The sequence below is a fragment of the Telmatherina bonti genome, assembly GCF_933228915.1.
Source record: "Telmatherina bonti genome assembly, chromosome: 12".
NCBI classification, from domain to species: domain Eukaryota; kingdom Metazoa; phylum Chordata; class Actinopteri; order Atheriniformes; family Telmatherinidae; genus Telmatherina; species Telmatherina bonti.
In genome coordinates, this window is record NC_136610.1 from 16,389,381 (window position 1) to 16,404,386 (window position 15,006).

Consider the following 15,006-nt stretch of genomic DNA (forward strand, 5'->3'; position numbering starts at 1 on the left):
GCATTACTTACCGTATTCAGTATATGTGTAACAGGATAGTAAGCTCTTACACTTATGCCTGCCTTGCCAAATATAAAAATGGCTTTGAGAAAAAATTTAGGTTTAAAATTGTCCATGAGCTCTAAAAGTGATAAATAAATATACATTTTTAAAAGAGCTGAACGTTCAAAGACCAGGAACATTGCATCAGTTTCCACCGGCCATATGATAGTCATGGAGAATGGCTACTCAGGAAAACCCTGAGTTTTCAGATTTTTTAAATGAGTAGTCTGCATTTACAGCCATTAAATACCTATTTGAGACTTTATATATATATATATATATATATATATATATATATATATATATATATATATATATATATATATATATATATATATATATATATATATATATATATATATATACTGTATACTGTACAAAAAAAGACAAAAGTCCCTAAAGTGATACTAAGTGATTTGTACACTGTTTTTTTTTTTTAAATCTGATGAAAGCTGGTAATAAAATTGTAGAAATAAAGGGAATAAACTTATCAATTTATAATAGGAGAATGTTAATAGCTTTGTCCCGGTACTGAGGTAAAAGTTTGGATATTTGGCTCCATCATGGTGTATCTGAAATGATGTCTTTATTATCGGTCTGCATTTAATTATGTGAAATTGGACATAACATTCAGCTGAAAAAAATATTTATCTTTCTGCACACAAAGATAGCATTGATAAAAGTACTGGGACTTATAAAAGATCACAGAGTTTAACTATTTCCAAAAAGGAAAATATGTTACCCCATACTTCCTCACTTGACCTACTTTAGAGCTGTGTCACTTGCTTTACAACTACAGACTGTTTTTTTTTTTTTTTTTTTTTTTGTTTTTTTAAGGATATACATAAGGATACATAGGACTATGTTTAAATCCATGGAGAAATGGATTTTAAGGCATTTGCATAGACACAAATTAAAAACAATCAGGTCAGATGTTGTTAGATAACACTTTGATCAGAAATCTGATGTCTTCCGATCTGACGAGAAGAACAGCCTGCGGATGCATCGCTCTCCTCATCACTTCCACATAGCTATTCTTCTGCTGTTTTGCAGGGTGTTTTTAAGATTGCACAAGGATGTTCAGCAACAAAAATACGCAGAGATTTTCTATGCCACTCCTGGCTGCATCCTGTCGTTGCGTGACCTGGAGAGGCCATGTCAACACTGACATAAGTAACACAAGGGGCTCAGGGAGCAGAGGGATAGCAACGGATGACTGGGCATGACATTTTAACAGAAAGAGTGGTAAACCTTTGTGAGACAGGCCACACACTTAACTGCATATTCTCTAAACGAATTAAACAGGTCTACCTCAGCACCAGAAGTTAAAAAAAAAAACAAACCTTGCCAATGTCAAATACTCGTGCACTTATGCAGTTTTCTATTCTATTCTAATCTATTCCATATACAGTTTAAGAATAAACTTTAGCAGGTCAGATGTGACATGTTAATGTTCTTTTGTGCAACAGAAAAGGTGGCTGTTGTCTGAGGACTGTTTACATTTTTCATAAATACTGTTTCTCTCCTTTTCTCAAAACAGGAAATTTCTACACTTTGCCTACACTCACATATATTATGCAGACATGTTATATAACTCAAGAAAATGCTTTCTTTTCTTTTTGCTTTTTTTCCCTCTAGTCCATGGTTCTCCTGCTCCACAGTCAGCGCCAGTATATATTTGAGTTTGACTCACTGGACCGGCTTTCTGCTGTCACCATGCCAAGTGTAGCCCGCTACACCATGCAGACCATCCGTTCAGTGGGTTACTATAGGAACCTTTATCATCCCCCAGAGAGCAACGCCTCAGTAGCTATGGACTACAGTGAAGATGGCCTCCTACTTAGAGTAGCTCACTTCGGCACTGGCCGTAGAGTCCTGTACAGATACCGCCGGCAAAATAAGCTGTCAGAGATCCTTTATGACAGCACGAGGGTCAGCTTCACCTATGATGAGACAGCAGGGGTGCTGAAGACAGTCAACCTACAGAATGAAGGTTTCATCTGCTCCATTCGTTATCGTCAAGTCGGTCCCCTGGTGGACCGGCAGATTTTCCGCTTCAGCGAGGATGGAATGGTTAACGCACGTTTCGATTACACGTATGACAGCAGCCTGCGTGTCACCAGCGTACAAGGTGTCATCAATGAAACACCACTACCCATCGATTTATATCAATTTGATGACATCTCAGGAAAGATCGAGCAGTTTGGAAAGTTTGGTGTGATCTATTACGACATAAATCAGATCATATCCACGGCAGTCATGACATACACAAAGCACTTTGATGCACATGGACGCATCAAAGAGATTCAGTACGAGATATTTCGTTCACTTATGTACTGGATCACCTTCCAGTATGATGATGTAGGTAGGGTCATCAAGAGAGAAATCAAAATCGGTCCCTTTGCCAACACCACTAGATACAGCTACGAGTATGACGTAGATGGCCAGCTCCAAACTGTGTACTTGAACGACAAAGTTATGTGGCGCTACACATATGACCTGAATGGGAATCTGCACTTGCTGAATGCAGGAAACAGTGCCAGACTTCTGCCTCTGAGATATGACTTAAGAGACCGCATCACTCGTCTTGGAGATATCCAGTACAGAATGGATGAAGATGGCTTTCTACGTCAAAGGGGGGCTGAAATCTTTGAGTACAACTCTAAAGGTCTGTTGGTGCGGGTCTACAGCAAGAGCAGTGGCTGGACCATTCAGTATCGCTATGACGGACTTGGCCGCAGAGTATCCACCAAAACCAGCTTGGGCCAACACCTGCAGTACTTCTATGCAGACCTGAGCTACCCAGCAAGAATAACTCATGTATACAACCACTCCAGCTCAGAGATCACCTCATTCTACTATGATCTCCAAGGTCACCTGTTTGCAATGGAAATCAGCAGCGGAGAAGAGTTCTACATAGCTTGCGATAACACCGGCACACCTCTGGCTGTCTTCACCAGCAACGGCCTTCTAGTCAAACAGCTTCAGTACACTGCGTATGGTGAGATCTACTTCGACTCCAACCCAGACTTCCAGCTTGTGCTTGGGTTTCATGGCGGACTGTATGACCCCCTCACTAAACTGCTGCACTTCGGGGAGCAGGATTATGATATCATGTCCGGCAGATGGACTCTTCCAGATATCTCTACTTGGAAAAATGTTGGCAAAGAACCAGCCCCTTTTAATCTGTACATGTTTAGAAATAACAACCCCATCAGCAAAGTCCATGAAGTGAAAGAATATGTTGCAGGTGAGACATGCTGCATTTAACAGATGATGGAAGTATTTGTAACAACCTATGGTTGCTATCAACTGTCGTTTTTATTAATAAGTATCAGGAAATACTGAAAATTGACACATGAACCACGATTGATATTATTAACCTTTTTTTTTAAAAAAATATTTAAATGTCTTTCTCTATGTCTATAAAACAATCAGCTAATCACATGATCGTATTATCTAAGTTTGGGTTATTAGTATGACAGTTAAAAAATAGAAAAATTGTATTCGCATGCATTTTATCATATATTCCTGAATAAAGTTCCAAATAGACAAGCCATTCAGTGCCCAAGACAATGAGTTAAAAAACTAAAAAACAAAATACACTGGAAATATTTGAGCAAAATCAGAAAAATGTTGAGGTGCCAAGCAGTTCAAGTCATAGTTTTAGTCATTCTTTTGAATTAATTTGGATTATTTTTTATCTCCAGATGTGAACAGCTGGCTTGTAACCTTTGGTTTTCATCTTCACAACACCATTCCTGGGTTCCCCGTCCCAAAGTTTGACTTAAGCATGCCGTCCTATGAACTGAGGAAGAGTCAGCTCTGGGACGATCTGCCGGTAGGTAAAATAAATACCTCTGATACAAATTGAAAAGGAAAAGAAAAAAAAAAAGTAAGCCTGTGCAGACAGGCTGACTTTGAAACTAAAGCTATTTTACTTTTGTTTTCCTACTAATAAAACATTTAAAATATGCAGTTTCTTAAATAATTTGTTCCTTAATGTGCCTCACAGAATATCAACTTTAATTGGTCCATATTACCATTGTGTTAATAAACAAAAGTAAAGAGTGTGCTTTTCTTTGCCTCATTTTAGTTAACAACTGAACACATTTTAAAGCTTTCTAATTTCATATGTAATATTCTGGTGTAGCTGCTGTACAATCCATTTTTTCATACGATTAATGCTTCTTTGGTTTCTGGCCTTAACACAAAAAACTGTCATGGGGAATTTATCTACTTTTGGCTTGAAAACACAGCTTGAAAACACCATTATATTTCAATGGGAAGGAATAACTCTGAAGCAGGAAGTAGCTGGTTCTAAATAGCCTGGAGAATCGGGTTCTGCCATGTTCAGATGTTAACATTTCACTGCACTTTTCCTACAGTCTATCTCTGGGGTCCAGCAGGAAGTAACCAGACAAGCGCATTCCCTCTTGTCATTCGAGCGACTGCCAGAGGTCCATCTCAGTCGAGGTCGAAGAGGTGAAAAGTCTTGGCTGTGGTTCTCAGCTGCAATGTCTCCCATCGGAAGAGCTGTTATGTTCGCCATCTATAAGGGCAGTGTCCACACTCACACACTCAATGTGGCAAGTGAAGACTGTATCAAGGTTGCGACGATTCTCAACAATGCCTTCTACCTGGAAGACCTCCACTTTACTATAGAAGGAAGAGACACACACTACTTTGTTAAGCCAGGCCTTCCAGATGCTGACCTTGCTGCAATGCACCTCACCAGCGGACACAAGACTCTTGAGAACGGCATCAATGTGACAGTGTCACAGTCCACCACAGTCATGGATAGCCGGACTCGCCGTTTTGCAGATGTGGAGATTCGCGCCGGTGCGCTCGCTTTCCACATCCGCTATGGATCCACAGTGGATGAGGAGAAGGCGCGGGTTGTTGAGCTTGCACGTCAGCGAGCCCTGGCAGGTGCATGGGCCCGGGAGCAGCAGCGAGTGCGAGATGGCGAGGAAGGGGTTCGCCCCTGGACAGAAGGGGAGAAGAGGCAGCTACTGAGTAGTGGGAAAGTTCTGGGATATGATGGGTATTATGTGCTATCCACTGAGCAGTATCCAGAATTAGCAGATTGCTCGAATAACATCCACTTTCTGCGGCAAAGTGAAATTGGGAAAAGGTAACAATATGAGGTGCATTTTCTGCCAAAGAGACTCTATTTTGGTGGAGAGAGAAAAAATGGAAAAAAAAATGAAAAGCAACTGTATTCAGTAGTTGCTGATATGTACATTGAGTGTTGTGTTTTTGTACAAATAAATAAGAAAGCAAGAAAGAAAGAAAAATGAAAAAATGTGTGTGTGGGGCGGGAGGGGTCAAAAGCAGTGCTGTGCATTGTGACTCAAAGACTACAGATTAAATGTACAATTACACTATGCCTTAACATGGCAATTACAGGTCAGTTCCTCTGTAGAACAAGCCTTCTGGACTCTGGACTTTGACGCAGAGGAACAGTGATGTCTTTGCGGGAAACGGTGAGATTATTTAGGTGTTTTATGTTTTTTTTTTTCCTTTTTTTAAAAAAAAATGATCATCATTTACATTAAGAAACGTTTGGCTCAACGAGTGTTGTGTGAATCGAAGGAATGTTTACATTATGCATATCTGCACTTCTCTAGAAGTACCAGGCTCATCGGTTCACAGTCCTAGAGTGAGCAAGATTCTTGATCAAATATTTGTTTTTAAAATCAGAGACTTCTGATGTTTAAAATATCTTCACCAAACGACCACTATGTATACCAGATTTAGCACTGTAAACATCAAAACTTCTTATTCTCTTTGAGATACTGTTAAATGGGAAAAAAAAAAAAAAATGCCGTTTAAATACCTAAAACTCATTGTGTGGGATGAGGTGGGGGGGGGCAAGGAAAAAACCTGGACGGTACGGAGAACTCTGAAGAGCGAGATGTGGAGCAGCACAGATGTGTCTGGATATCACAGGGACACCATGTTTTGTAAATTATCAGAGAGTTTTATGCATTTTTGTCATTTTCTTTTTTTATGAAACTGAATAACTGTCTGTATGAGTCATTAACAGTAATTTATGTTGTGTTTATACATAAATAAAGTCCAGCTGGTTTTAATTTATGTCTTTATATATTATGTGATTTTTTCTTCCTAGGGACATTGATTTAATGATTTTTTTTTTTTTTGTATTTGTTTGTTTTCAAGCTGCTTTAGGACCAGTGCAGCTACTGTTGGGCTTCTTTTTAAGTAACTGACTGAAACTTGTGCGTGTGCTAACAAATATTGACAAATGATGATGTATCTATAGCATCCAGTCAACTATTACTTCCACTAAATTTAATGTTTATTGGGCATAATGCCTTTTGACTTGCCTTCTTCTCCAATGAATATTTCATCAACACAAATATTTTATGAAACCATCCCACATAAACAAGGTTACAGAAGACCTAAATATAGATCCCCTCCATGATCTTGGTAAGTAACTTTTTTTTTTTTTTTTTTAAAGTTAAATGCACTCATGATTTGGAGGTTCTTTCGGGCATGTTGTTTTTCTTTCAGAGATTGTTACTTCTTTTATATATTTTTTTTCTTTTGCAAATGAATTTTTGCTTGTAAGAAGATTTTTTTTTTTTTTTTAAAAAAAGGAAAATTTGTTAAGTGTGTAATTAATTAGACGCTAATTTCAAAATCATCAAAGAAAGTCTTTCGAAGTAGTAATACATGAATAGCACCAGTATTTAAATAAAAAATAAACATCACAAATTGCATTAATGATTGAAAATACACCCTCTAAGCTACAAAGCCAAAAAAGACAAACACAGTTCTGCTTTGAAGTCTGCTGCTTGAAGCTGTTTCTGAACTAAAGTGTGTAAATTGTCACTGAAGAACTTTTAAGTGTGATGAACCTGAAATATAGATGACTGACCAAAGCAGCATCTACTCAGTGTGGGTCGTACTCGCCGAAAGCATTTCAGGTATATGTTTGAGAATGTTGAAGTTTTTACAAATAAGATTCGCTTTGTAATCAGCTTTCTCACTGATCTAGTGCAGTGTTATTAATCAAAGCTCAGAAGCTCTCTGATGGTGGAATGCATAATTCTGAAAACAACCCATTCATATTACAGTGGCTTCTTTTTCATTATAAACTTCAAACGGCATTTCAAACCAAATGGGAGCAAAAAATTCTTTGCTCATAAGCTTTTTTATGCTTTGTTTCTGACCTCCTCCCTTCTGTTCAAGCGTCCCGCAGATTCTTAACACGCCATTATTATTTTTTCATTTAAAAATGCTTTGTGACATATGCAGCTCAATGGAGCTGCATCATTGAACGTCCTCATCAGACTCCCTTTGGATATCCCGCCCCTCCCTAACATCAACGACCTATAGAGAAATGTATTATTTAAGTTCCCCTGTGAGTTATTGCCTGTTGTTCCTTCACATTAGAATTACAATGAACTTACAGAAACCCCCATTAGTTTTGATATGTCCATGCAAAGAGTTTCAAAACCTTGCCATATAAAAAATGAGCCAGTCAAATATTTAATTCTCTCAAAGGGGCTCTGATGCTCTCTAGTGGCACAAAGTGCATAGTTCAGAAAGTCATCCAGCAGACTTTATCCGCACATCACATCGCAGCACAGTTATTCCAACAGCAGCCAGCACTGCACTTTCAGAAAGGTCAGAAAGCATTGTTGCTTTGAGCTCCGACTTCAAACAATTCTTGTGATTAGTTAACGAGATGTTCAGAGCTAAACAATTACTTCTAGATTCTCCAGGTAAATCTAAAGAGACATCAAATGGAATAGTTAAGCAAGTATTATTAAAATGAACTACAGTAATGCTGCAGTATCTGACCACTCTTAAGTACTGCCAAAGAGACAGTGTGGTATAACGCTATGCTCCAACTAGACCTACTTCAAAGGCTTTTATAAAAGAGATAGGACAACTTTGCAAGAACATCAAAGAACCCAAAGTATTGTGCAATAACCACATCACAGCAACTGAATGGGGGTGGGGGGCACGATCAAGCATGTATACTTCAATCAAACCTTTTTTTGCTTTTGCTTTGTTTTTTTTTAGATTAAGGTAGCCACATGGAATCAGGTTACCAAACGTTAAATTATTTTACAAGTTGTTCCATCTTCTTAGACCCATTGTAGGACTTAAAAGGAAGCTATAGATCATATACATGCATTTTTTTTTATGGTTGATTCTATTCTGGAAAGTGATTTTAACTTTTGGGGTTGCACAGTTACTTCTTGTTCAACATGTGTTGGTACTATAGTGAAACATCTACAAATTGTGCATCCATACACATTTAATTTGTTTAGGCCTGTGGATTAAAAATGACTGCTGAGACTTTATGCTCTGAATTTTGTACAAATGCAGATTTTAAGACATAGAACCTGGCATAGGGGAAGCTGCAGACTTTTAAAACAAAGGTGAATATACAGTAATGCAGCAATTATTAATTAAAAAAAAGATATAACATCGAGAGCACCAATCAGGCTTATTAGAGAATTATGAGCCTATGAAATAGTCAAGAGATGAGCTCTTTAATTGTTACAGTTAACAAAATAAGGTGTAGAGTTTTAAATTGACAAGTAAAAAGAAGCACATTAGATTTAGGTTGTTATGGCAGAGCATATAAAAAACTATGTTACGTGCAGCTTAGTGCATCTCATATGTTTTGATATGTTTCCCACTGAGGAACTCACCTTCAACTTACAGCTTGTGGACTCTCTCTGTGGCAACCAGTCCTGCAGATAAAAATTAATTTTATAGAGCTTGAATAGAAACCAAAATCACTCTTAATTTATCCAATATTTCCTACTCAACTTTCACTTTTCTTACTTAGAAATAAAAAAGAAGTTATTTTACTGTGATAGATGCTCTTGTATTTATTTGCCAGTGTTTTCCACAGAAGTGACAAAATAATTTCCCACACACAGACACATTGTGTAAACACCAGATATTCAGATGGATCTGTTCACTTGTGATCACACAATGGTCATTTCATTTATTAAACAAAAGCAGCTCTGAAATCTTCTCTCGTGGACACAAAAGAAAACAGCTTGTATACTACTTTACTTTGACATTGCAAATGCTCATATAAAAATCTCTCCCCCCCCCCCAATCTTAGTTAATTTCCTTTATTTTTACTGTTTGTGCACCACTAAACAATGTTTTATTATTTCATGTTACTCCATCTGGCTAAATTTAAATAGTACAATGAATAAACATATGTTAAATTACTCAAGGAAATGAAAAATCTAAAATAAGTACACACTGTTGTACTAAAGACACATTTTTTGCAAACATAAAAATATTTTGTTGTCAAATCTTTGGTGTTTCTTATCAGAAAGGTGTATCCTATGATGATGATAATATGTTTTAACAATATTTCACTACATTTATGTTTAAAATGACGCACTTAGAACTAAAAATGATGTAACGTATAAAGGTGTAGCCGATGGCAATGCAGACATTGATGAAAACACACCCACAGCAGGAAAGTTTGACTGCAGGGTTCAAGGACAAGGAGGCGTGGATGGCTACACTGCTAAACTGTCATGCGGGGGAGTTCCATGGTAGTAAGAACAAAAACAAGCCATATCCCTTCTTTTAATCAGTGACTTACTCAGACCTTGGAGATGACGCACAATGGCACATGCGTCCTATTGGGGAGACAGACAGGTTTGTTAAATCTTGGAAAATCTACAGCGGTACTTTCATGTCATCTGAAGGATCTCATCCAGTGCAGCGCTCTCTACTAGTCTTATTCATCCACGCTAAATGGGAACAAGAACAAAGCATTTTGGAGCTGCTGCGGCTCATACATGCTAGGCTCGTACCTTGTCCCAATTCAAAAATAGCTGCTTGTTATCATCCCTCTGATCTTCTTAGGACCATTGCTCATACTGATGGGACTCCACTTGATAATTCCACAAAGAGAAAAACAAAGCTAATGATCTGAGAGATTTACAGAGTGGACTGTGAATTCTTCATTTTTTGTTTTACTGATGAAACTGACATGACCGCTCTTCAAAAGGAATCTGCCTGTTGTAACTGGCTGTCTTTTAATGCTGTGGCTCAGTTGGTGGACAGCAATAAGCCTGGCATTACGTTCAAATAAACTTGCCAAGTGTGCCTGAAAACAAATAACTCCCACGAACTTTGTATGGCACCTGACAGGCCCAAAGAGAGTGGCATTTTCAGCTCCCAACAAGCTCTTAAGAGAAAAACACTCTTGCTTTCAGGTAGATGGAGCACATTTAGCAAGCTTGGAAAGAAAGAAAAAAAAAAAACAACCCTCAATTATCTGTTTAAAAAGCACATTATGCACCATTAGCAGTATGACCTTGGAACTACACATCACTAGCAATGAGCTAAATAAAATATTAACCGAAAAGAAAATATTTACAGAGGAGTGCGATGACCCATGCAGCAGCTACAGTGATTTCCAGAAAGCACAGGCATATGTTCATGGAAAGGTTAAAACAAAATTTGAAAATATATGCGAACAGGACTTTATAGTGAAATAAGACTTTATGAAAAAAATTACTTAATGAAAAAAACATATTGTTGATCTTACAAATCAAAAGTTTGGACAAATTTTCCCAATAAATCTAATGGGAAGATGTGTCCAAAATTTTAACTGGTACTGTACGTAAAAAAAAAAGTGCCCTCATGTCACTTATGTAAGTGTCTTCAGCTTGTTACATACATTACAGCCATAACAGCAAAAAATGATGATACCCTATGACCGCGTTGCGAATATGACCAAATGTTTTCTGATGAAATTCTGGTTAAAGACTCTAAAACGATCCAGTCCTATATTTCCAATTTATAACTTTACATTAGTGAGGACATATAATGCAAATACCAGTTCAAGAACATAACTGCGTATTTGTTGTTTCATTTCAGATTTTTTTAATTTGAAAAAGAAAAAAAAAACAAAAACTTTGACCGTTTAGCAGGTCAAACTCCAGAAAGTAACGGTGGCTAAAGGTAAAAAGAGGCTGCATGGGACAAACAGAGGCGGGCCGGATAGTGACTGTATGCCTGTGACTGATTGGACAAGACAAGTCCTTAAAAACCTGGATTGTGTTGAAGACAGTTTTAGTAAATATAAGCCGAGGAAGAAGACATCTCTGTTGCAACTGAACTGGACTAGTCATGAGTGGATGTCCGTACTTTGAGAAGAGGCATTTGTACGTGAAAATCTCATCTTACTTGATGGTGGCTCTCAAGAATTTTAGTTTCAATTTTTCCTACACTGATTAAATGCAAAAGCTCTTCTATTACCAATCCCACTAATAGAAAGCAGATAACAAAAGCCTGTTTCTTTGTAATGCAGGTTATTCAAAAATAAACCTCCCGTAGAAGAAGATGACGATGCCTCACAGGTAGGGGTTAACAAGGCCAGTAAAGGAGGAATCATCTACGGCGACTACCTGCAGGTAGAGGACACAACCTGACTTATGCACCATTTTAGTAACTGGCTATTTTCCCTTTTTTTTTCTTTTTATTTACAAAATAAAGATGAGATCTGGAATGTGCATTTTTTTCCCATTTTCTCTCCAAACCTCAGCTCGACAAAATAGTCACAGCCCAGGTACTGCAAAGTGAACTGAAAGGCAATAAGATCCATGATGAGCATCTCTTCATCGTCACCCATCAAGGTAAAATAACACAAATATTGTTTGAGTCTTGAAAGCAGATTGTGACCTCAACCTTACACAAACAGATGAACAGTTCAGTTTAATTGCTTATTGATGTTTGTGTTCATTGTGTGACATAATGACAGTTTCTTTTTGTGTTTTTTATTTCAGCCTATGAACTGTGGTTCAAACAGATTTTGTTTGAACTTGATTCAGTGCGAGAGATCTTTATCGGTGGACACGTAAGTCTATTTAAAACATCGTTTTGTATTGCTTCATTCAGATTTTAGTTAGCACACCATCAGTACTGACCCTTTAAAACCTGATTCAACACATATGTACTGTATATTGCCATTACCATGCTTAGAGAGAACTTGAGATCTAAATGGGTTTGGGGTTTATCACCTATAGAATAGTTTGTTCTCTCCGTGCATGTACTGAAATTTAAGTTGAACGCAACGCTGTTGGAGTTTAGTCAGAAAAAACTTGAAATTCTGCTCGTCACCCAGGCAGTTCGGGAGCTCCAGAAAAGTATTTATTTATTTCTCCTGTCAGAAAGAAACACACTGAAAGTGACCCAAAGTTCTTTTTTTAGAGGGGAGGAGACACATAATAATACCTCTTCTAAAAAACAAAATAAAACAAACAAAAAAAACCAACACAATTTAACAATTACACTTTTAAAAACTTCACATATGATTTAATAGACAGCCATTTCTTTAACATCTTCTAATTCTTCAGGTTCGAGATGAGCGCAACATGCTGAAAGTCAACACTCGTATACACAGGATTGTAATGATTTTCAGACTCTTGGTTGACCAGTTTGCAGTTTTGGAAACAATGACAGCCTTGGACTTTTTTGACTTTAGGTAAACTTATAAATAACTTGTGGCCCTCTCTTCTTCAGCTGTAAAATTTTTATAAGATGCACTTCTTGGAGACGGTGTGCTCCAGCCGAATGGGGGTGCACATATGCTTACTTGTATTTGTGTGTACAGAGAATACCTGTCTCCAGCCTCTGGCTTCCAAAGCCTCCAGTTTCGGATCCTGGAGAACAAAATCGGAGTGCCAGAAAACCTGAGGGTCCCATACAACAGACGTCACTACAGGGACAATTTTAAGGGCCATGACAGTGAGATGCTGCTCGCCACTGAAAAGGAGGCACCACTCCTTAAACTGGTGGAGGTATAGGACTTAGTCATTCACATAATTAACACAGGGATACTTTTCTCTGCTCACATCTGCTTTGCTGTTTTGTTGTACGTCCCTGGAGAGGCTTATGTGCTACTAACCAGAATATAAATGCCAATAAGCCATGTATTTTTCTTTCAGGAGTGGCTGGAGAGAACTCCTGGCTTAGAGGTGGATGGATTCAATTTCTGGGCTAGGCTTGAAATCAATATATTTGATGGGTTGAATCTGGAGGAGGAGAAAATTGAGGTAAGGAACAACTCCAGTATTCAGAGCAAACTTTCTTCTCTTCCCCTGGAGTGCACTGATGATTGACAGAAGCTGTATTTTTTGTTTGCGGGCATTGTTTACTTTTAAAGAAAATGTCAGACTCTGAAGAGAAGGAGGAGCTGATGGCTGAGCTGGTCAAACAGAGAGAGCTCTTCACATCTCTGTTTGATGAAAAGCGTCACAACCACTTGGTCAGCAAAGGTAACCGTTCAATCAGATGTTGCAATTGTCAGTGACGCTTTTGTGTTTGTTTAGAACTTACTCAAAACTTCTATCTGGTGAACTTCTAGCTCATAAAACTGAACAAATAAAGACAAGTCCTGTTGTTCTCGTAGTAAACATTTTTATATTTCTACTAACTAGGTGAGAGGCGCCTCTCTTACAAGGCTTTACAAGGTGCCCTGATGATATACTTCTACAGGTACGATGCACCAACACTTCAGCTTTATTGCTGTTTACCACAGCAATAATACGTTTTTACACAAGAGGAGCAGGCATCACCGGAGGGACATTAAGCTTAAAAACACATCAGTGCAAATTCCAGGTGCAGGACTCATTAATTCTTTCCATTTAAAATGTACACATGAAGCTCTGCTGTAAAACCCAGCGGCATTAAATTTATGACACCTACAGCAAGTATAAGGGCGGTCTGAGAAAGCCGCTCTTACCTAAAGATGCGGTTGCTCGTTTTGTAAACAAAACATATGTAATAAGGACAGAATTTCGCAGGAGACTCATTAAGGCTGCAACAGAGCCAGCAAAGTCATGTGACAGTTACTGGAAAGTGATAATTAGTATAAAAAAAATGCTGGGCGCCCGGTAGTGAACAGGTGACAGGTGCTCTCATTTTACAGTGATTAAAAATTTCAAAAAGCATCAAGTGTAAAACATAAAATCTTCCCTTCGTCTTTAGGGAGGAGCCTAGGTTCCAAGTTCCCTTCCAGCTGCTCACATACCTCATGGACATAGACACCCTCATGACAAAATGGAGATGTGAGTATTTCAGCATCACTTTTAGTGGCTGCATGTAATTGTTTAGGAAATGCTTGAAGCTGGCCTCAAGGCTGAGCTGGGCAAACTGGGGAGTCCCACGAGTTAAATCATGACTTTTATCTCACTTACATTTAAGCAGCACACAGCTCATGTGAAGCCAAAATACTGCTTACATCGCCAACGTTTTGATCCTAAGCCTTTCTTTTCTAGACAACCATGTGTGCATGGTGCATCGTATGATTGGCAGCAAGGCAGGCACAGGGGGTTCATCTGGCTACCAGTACCTGAGATCTACTGTCAGGTATTGTATGATGTCAAATTTTATCTCAGTTATCTCCATTGAAAACCTTCAGAGTTAATTTAGATACGGTTGTGGGACAGTGGTACCCTTCTTATCTTTATTAAACCCGTAAAGCTTTAAAGCTGGTTTAAAGGAAATTCCAATCCAAATAAAAAGAAAAAAAATTCCCCGTCCTTGCCCACTGTAACTACGTTTAGTGCAGGAATCTAGAATCCTTGAAAAAAATGTTTAAGCACATGATGTAACTCAAAATTTACAACTACATGATTTTTTGTCCATTTAGCGATCGCTACAAAGTGTTTGTGGATCTCTTCAACCTGGCAACTTTCCTGGTTCCTCGGAGCTGGGTGCCCAAGCTGAATCCCAACGTTCACACCTTCCTGTACATGGCGGAGTGCTGGGACAGCTCGTACTGCAGCAGTGAAGACTCGGACTAGACTGTGTTTCATCTGTCTGTAATAGCAGGTTATCAAAAACAGATGATTTGATTAGTCAAGATAAAGATAACACAGTACATCATCTCAAAGTACCTGAGAGAGCCTATACTTTGCTTAATTTCTAATG

General features: G+C 38.3%; 2 protein-coding genes across 2 annotated transcripts in view; both read left to right on the forward strand.

The window, feature by feature from the left end:
- Nucleotides 1-5,183, forward strand: part of LOC306763041 (teneurin-3) — a gene marked incomplete at its 3' end in the record, with an annotated part of 136,454 nt that extends 131,271 nt beyond the window's left edge. Inside the window, exons 25-27 of the mRNA XM_079249709.1 lie at nucleotides 1,681-3,292; nucleotides 3,753-3,883; nucleotides 4,431-5,183. Coding sequence (XP_079105835.1) covers nucleotides 1,681-3,292; nucleotides 3,753-3,883; nucleotides 4,431-5,183 — 2,496 coding nt within the window. The remainder of the gene's footprint in view (nucleotides 1-1,680; nucleotides 3,293-3,752; nucleotides 3,884-4,430) is intronic.
- A 6,019-nt stretch (nucleotides 5,184-11,202) lies between these two features.
- Nucleotides 11,203-14,879, forward strand: tdo2a (tryptophan 2,3-dioxygenase a; the record flags this gene model as incomplete). The annotated part of the gene is made up of 12 exons (XM_079249757.1): nucleotides 11,203-11,237; nucleotides 11,384-11,486; nucleotides 11,618-11,708; nucleotides 11,859-11,929; nucleotides 12,429-12,556; nucleotides 12,686-12,872; nucleotides 13,020-13,127; nucleotides 13,238-13,349; nucleotides 13,512-13,569; nucleotides 14,062-14,141; nucleotides 14,352-14,442; nucleotides 14,726-14,879. The coding sequence occupies 12 exons, from the start codon at nucleotides 11,203-11,205 to the stop codon at nucleotides 14,877-14,879; spliced, it is 1,218 nt and encodes a 405-aa protein (XP_079105883.1).
- Between the last annotated feature and the right edge of the window lie 127 nt (nucleotides 14,880-15,006).